Source organism: Echiichthys vipera, assembly GCF_963691815.1.
Source record: "Echiichthys vipera genome assembly, chromosome: 22".
Classification (NCBI taxonomy): Eukaryota; Metazoa; Chordata; class Actinopteri; order Perciformes; family Trachinidae; genus Echiichthys; species Echiichthys vipera.
The window spans coordinates 20,364,478-20,370,779 of NC_139847.1; the positions used below are offsets into that span (position 1 = coordinate 20,364,478).

The following is a 6,302-nucleotide window of genomic DNA, read 5'->3' on the forward strand; positions in this document are numbered from 1 at the left end:
TTGCCCCTAACAACAATCCTAAATTCTTATGTCCTTCTGTTTTAGTACATTAATAATATGTGTAAACATGGTAGTAATTCCGAGTTCTGGCAGATCGGGATATTGGGATACATATATTTACATGTACATTTTCATTTTCATTCCCCTTTATTTAACCAGGAATATTCTCACTGAGATTTAAAATCTCTCTTCCAAGGGAGTCCTGGCAAAGACACCAGCATAAACACACAAGTTTCACATTTAAAACCAAAACAACACACAACTTATCATCATGACACACAACTAAACATGACAAATTAACTAAATAAAACAGCATTAAAAATAAAAAAGAAGGTTAAGTGCTCAGAGACAGTACATGTGCAAACTGTATTTAAAAAGTCCTTAATCCTGTTTTTGAAATGCTCCATGCTGCTGAAGGATTACACTTTGAAATGATGCTGGAGTTTATCAGTAGTCAAATGTTTCTGTGCATCTTCCTCCTCCTTGTTTTTATTTATACGTCTGTTTCTGTGTATGTGCATTGTCAAATTCCTTGCATGTGTTCACACACTGCCGTTAAAGCTCATTCTGAAACAAAAATCCAAATAGTTCACTGTCTACTATGCAAGGGAACTGCAGCAGCTCTGTGTTTTCAGTTTCTCCGCTGGCTTCATTTCCCGGGAAAATGTTATGATAATGAGCTCACTCTCCGCCAATCCCGACGCGCCAAACCCAGTTGGACCCGCCTCCGGTGACGACAAACGAGAGGAAACTGTACAACACCATACAAGGAAAAGACTCGCGCATGCGCAGTGGCGTGAGTGTTGTTTGAAGTGAACTGCTGCCTGGGACTGCCCTACGAGCTGCAAAGTCGCCAAGCATTTGAATCGAACAGTGTAGTTTTCTCCTCTTCCCCGTATTGTCTTAGTGCTTCTATGCAGCGTAGAAACGATGTTAGGCCACCACTACCCAAACGCCGACAGGTCGCAACAACTGGTCAACTATGTGGAGGATTATCTGGAATGTGTGGAGTCCCTGCCTTTGGACATACAAAGAAATGTTTCTGTGCTTCGAGAGATCGATGCAAAGTACCAAGGTATTGTGTTTCTGTGTTTTTATCAACCATTACAACTGCGTGTAAACACTTGTCAAACAGTAGTGCAGTCTAACGGGGTGGGCTGAAATGGTGGAGCAGGCGCGGGGCTTGAGTTCCCATTTTGCACAAACCGAGCCCCGCTTGTTCACATCTTCCCTACTTCGATAAACAGCAATGCGAATAGCTGCAATGTGGAAGAATACAAACGAGCCACTTGGTAAATAAACAGGTCGACCGACCGACCGTCAGTTAGCATAGCCCGGATACACTCCGTCCTGTTTCGTGTGTGACACCAAACTCAATGAGAAAATTCAGAAATTTGAGCTGTCTTGCTGTTGGCAAAGGTACGCATGCATCATGACCGGACACCAGATATGTATCGAAAACTGAATGTCCAATAGCAAATTCGGCGTCAGTATAATCCAAAAACTAGCACCGTGTAATGATAAAATCTCAACTTTTCAGTGGATACACACTGCCGCCCACCACGGTGTTTACGCGGAGGATTGTTTCGCGAATACCGAGGAAAACAATGAATAAACTCGAGCATTTTTGTGAAGTAAATGCTGCTTGCTTTCTTCAGTGTCTACCGAAGCCCAGCACGTATACTAAAGGGGTAGACGCGAATAAACTGCCCACTGACGTGTGAACCCTTGTCCGATAACCCCGGTGAACGCTGCCGTCTTTTTAATGTGAAACAACCCTCACTGATGCTTTATGTTGACTCGGGGTTAGCAGCAGCAGCTAACAACTAGCCTCCGGTACCCGCGACACCGTCGACCCACAATCACATATGTCGACAGAATTCGGGACACATTACATCTGGGTGCTTTTGAAACCGAGATTACACATCTTCTGTGTGTGTGTGTGTGTGTGTGAGAGTGAGTGGCAGAGCTCCTCTCCCAGGCAAACCCCTTTGACCATCTGACTGCCGTCACTTCCTGTAGGCAGACCTCACTGCAGCTCAGCCCTCCTCCTCCTCATCCTTCTTCTTCTGTGAGGCTTTAGGGCAGTTGGCATCCTAAAGGGTACTCAACTGTCTCCCTCTGTAGGTTATATAGACTACAGTCCTCAATGGCCATTTAAAAAAGTCCTTTAATTAGTCCTGTAGTTTTCATAAAACCAAATAGCCATTTGCCTGTGAATGTTCTCAGATAGCCGTTTCCTTCCCTCAACACTGTCTCTAATATGGGGGAGACCGGGGTTGGTTGTCACACTTTTTACTCTTGCGTGCATTTCTCCTCATCAACACATCTTACTATAGTCCTCCCTGCATAAGAGGGAAGCTTAAGGTATTGAGATGAAATGGGTTTGACGCGGAGTCTCCCTTAGAGAGAGGGGGAGAAGTTCAGCATCCGCGAGGAACTCGGAGTAGAGCCGCTGCTCCTTTGCGTTGAAAGGAGCCAGTTGAGGTGGTTCAGGATCATCTAGTAAGGCTGCCCCCTGGGCGCCTCCCTAGGGAGATGTTCCAGGCACGTCCAGCTGGGAGGAGGTCTCGGGGAAGACCCAGGACCAGGTGGAGAGATTAGATCTCCACACTGGCCCGGGAACGCCTCGCAATCCCCCACTTAGAGCTGGTTAATGTGGCCCGGGAAAGGGAAGTTCGGGGTCCCTGCTTGAGCTGCTGCCCCCGTGACCCGACCCCAAATACAGTCCAAAAGGAAGGAGCCCATTGGTGATTTTATTCCAGCAAAACACGTAAACATTTTTTGGTTTGTGGCAGTTTGGTGAAATATAAGTTAATAATAGATGGTCAAAGATCAGATCTCAGGGGCCGGGGCAGTGCAGGCCCGGGTAAAGCCGACTAGCCTGTAACACGGCACACTAAGTTAAGAGAGACAGAATGGTCGTGTTTGTATCTTTCCTGGCTCCAAAACAAAAATGAAACCTTACAACCCAAAAACTTTTAATAGGCTGCTATTGTGGTACGATGAGCGCGCTCTGATAACCAGTGGATTATTGTTCTAATCTGGACACTGAGACGCTGAGGTAGAGGGATTACCGTGTCTGCTGCAAACCACCAATCTCCATGGCTTATTTGATGACTAAATTTTCTTAAAAAGACCCTGGGATGATTTTACACCAGAACTTCACTTTAGACTTACCTGAAATGTCTGTTCTCAGTCTTGTGACCGGGAATCTTCAAGTTTTTCCATCACACTTGTGTAAGTTGCATATTGGACCATGATTGGTCACAAAATCCTGCTGGAACATCCAAACTGAGTTTTAAGGTGGGCACAGAAGCAGACGCAAGCACCATTCATACAGGAACAGTCAAGGAACAATAAGAAACACATTTTGAGTGTAAGGGGAATTAAAAAAACACTTCATTTTGATTGTTATATTCTATTGTGAAGTATCTCCTTGCTCTTCTCTGTGTCATTAATTAGTACAAATCTTTGTCTCTGTATCCTATGTTGCAGAGGTGCTAAAGGAGGTGGATGAAGTATTTGAGAAGTACAAAGGTGAGCAGGATGCAGCTCAAAGAAAGCGCCTGCAGATCCAGCTGCAGAGAGCGCTCATCATCAGCCAGGAGCTGGGCGACGAGAAGATCCACGTGGTGACCCAGATGACGGAGTTGGTGGAGAACCGCTCCAGACAGATGGACTCCCACTCCCTTTGCCTCCAGGAGCCCAGCGAGCCGGAGCGGCTTACTACGGAGCGGCGTTCTAGCGTCCAAGACACCCCAGCCCCTGAACGCAGCTCAGCCCGCCGCCCACGACGCCAGCGCAACAGTGAGAGCCGTGACTCCAGCCACCCGTCAGCCAATGGCTCCCTGGTGGACGACCCCGTGGAGGAGCTGTCCATCCCTCCGCCCCGAGAAAAGAAGTCGAAGTCTGCGAAGAAGAAAAAACGCAAGGCCAAACAGGAGCGAGACGCCTCGCCGGTCGACTTCGCCATCGACCCCAACGAGCCCACCTATTGCCTCTGCGAGCAGGTCTCGTACGGTGAGATGATCGGCTGCGACAATGACCAGTGCCCCATCGAGTGGTTCCACTTCTCCTGTGTGGGGCTGACCTACAAGCCAAAGGGCAAGTGGTACTGCCCTAAGTGCAGAGGGGACAATGAAAAGACCATGGACAAAAGCCTAGACAAAAACAGGAAAGACCGCAGGTCCAGGTAGTGACCCGTCTTCCGCTGCCCCTCACTCATGTGGAAGGTGTCTTCAGCCTGAGGGTTAAGACTATCAACCGTAGTTGATAACAGTACTCGTGATGTCGTAAGAGCACAATCGAACACCATTAGTAGCAGCGCTTATTATTAATCAAGGACAAGTTGTGATTGAACTTGTTACATCACTGATTGTTCCTACTGGCTATAACTGTTCCGTAGTCTTTAGGGAGTCAAGCTGCTGCAAGAATCATCCGCCTGGAGCTGCCATCTTCAAGGGTTTTGCTTTTTGTGAGACTTTGATTTTTTTACTTTGACTTATGAGGGGAAAAAATGAAAGCATCTTTTGGTTTGCTATCCCTTTTCATTCTTATTAAAAAAAAAAACCAAGGCGTTCCCGCTCATGATCATTATTTTCTTCAGTTGTCGCCAACAAACTATATTTTTCTCTTCATTTTTAACTTTCTCAATTGTACAGTTTGTACAAGAGCTAAGATTTGTTTTATTTGAAATCAGTGTCTCTATACAATAATGGCTTATAGAGAATAACTTACACATGTTTATGTTTACAAGAGATTGATATTTAATTGAGGAGATGATTGTTGATGGGACACTGGAATAGGACGTCATGTTTGTGGACTTCATATTTTCACTGGTTCACTATCGCTATTGTGTAAATGTCTTTTTATATTCATTAAAACAAAGTATAGTCATTCGGTTACCATTCAGTTCTCTTTTCTCCTTTGTCATGAGGTATGCCACAAGGTTTCTGCACAGCCTGGATCCAGCCAGTACACTCTGACTCTGTGCTGAGTGAAACAGCCCCTTAAAGCAACTCTTACCTTTCTGGCATTTTGACACTTTTCTTTTGTAATCTTCAAATGCTCCTAATAAGCGTATGGCACACTAAAATGTTGAAACTCATCAATATACAATTCTCATATACAGTCCTGATCAAAATCTTAAGACCAGTTAAAAAATGGCTTGAATTTGTATTTTGCACTGTTGGAACTTAACAAGGTCCTAAGTGGAGCTTCAAGATGCAAAAAGAAGAAATGGGAACAAGAGACCAAACGTTTTGAGCAGGTAATTTATTGAAAACCACAGTTTAATTGAAGTAGGCTGTTCATCAGCTGATCAATAGTTTAAAACCACAGCCTTTAAAAGCCACAGTCTGTGCAAACATTTGGATTCCCTGTCATTTCTTGTCAAGTAATCGTACTGTGAGGATCTCTTGATGGCAAAGGCAAAGAAGTTGACCGTCTTTAAACGTGGTAGGATTGTTGAGCTGCAGAAACACGGCTCTCACAAAGGGCCATCGCTGCTGAGGTTGGATGCACCGGCACTGAGCCGGATGATCCAAATGGCTGTCTGTCAAGACAGGGGACGATCCTTGTCCCAAATTAAGGCCATTACTGGTGCTGACTGCAGCTCAATAACCATCAGACGGCATCTGCACAGGAAGGGCTTCAAAAACAAGAAACGTCTACTTCAACGCCACAAAACTTGCCCGTTTGGACTTTGCAAGAGAGCACCAAACTTGGGACCTTCAAAGATGGAAGAAAGTTTTATTCTCTGATGAGAAAAAATGTAACCTTGATGGTCCTGATGGCTTCCAACGTTACTGGCATGACAAGGAGATGCCTCCTGAGATTTTCTACGCAGCACAGTGGAGGGGGTGCCATGATCTGGGGTGCTTTTTCCTTCAATGGAACAATGGAGCTCCAGGTTGTGCGGGGGCGTCAAACAGCAGCTGGCTACGTGGAGATGTTGCAGCGGGCATCCCTCATGACTGAGAGCCCTCGTCTGTGTGGTAATGACTGGGTTTTTCAGCAGGACAGCGCTCAAATTCACAATGCTCGAGATCAAGCCTTTTTTCCAGAAGAATAACACCACTCTTTTGGACCGTCCTGCATGTTCCACAGATCTTAACCCAATTGAGAACATTTGGGAATGGATGGCAAGGGAAGTTTACAAAAATGGACATCAGTTCCAGACAGTAGACGCCCTTCGTGAAGCCATCTTCAGCGCTTGGACCATCATTCCCACCAGCCTTTTGGAAACGCTTGCATCAAGCATGCCAAAACAAATTTTTGAAGTGATCCACAGTAATGGA

At 45.6% G+C, this 6,302-nt stretch overlaps 1 protein-coding gene across 1 annotated transcript; it reads left to right on the plus strand.

Moving 5' to 3' along the window:
- Positions 1–866: 866 nt before the first annotated feature.
- Positions 867–4,805, plus strand: ing2 (inhibitor of growth family, member 2). The gene is made up of 2 exons (XM_083937517.1): positions 867–1,075; positions 3,499–4,805. The coding sequence occupies exons 1-2, from the start codon at positions 931–933 to the stop codon at positions 4,197–4,199; spliced, it is 846 nt and encodes a 281-aa protein (XP_083793643.1). The 5' UTR covers positions 867–930; the 3' UTR covers positions 4,200–4,805.
- Positions 4,806–6,302: the final 1,497 nt, after the last annotated feature.

Coding starts and splice junctions, on each gene's coding strand:
- ing2 (XM_083937517.1), top strand. CDS start 931: ATGTTAGGCCACCACTACCCAAACGCCGACAGGTCGCAACAACTGGTC. Junction 1,076..3,498: donor GATCGATGCAAAGTACCAAG/GTATTGTGTTTC, acceptor CCTATGTTGCAG/AGGTGCTAAAGGAGGTGGAT.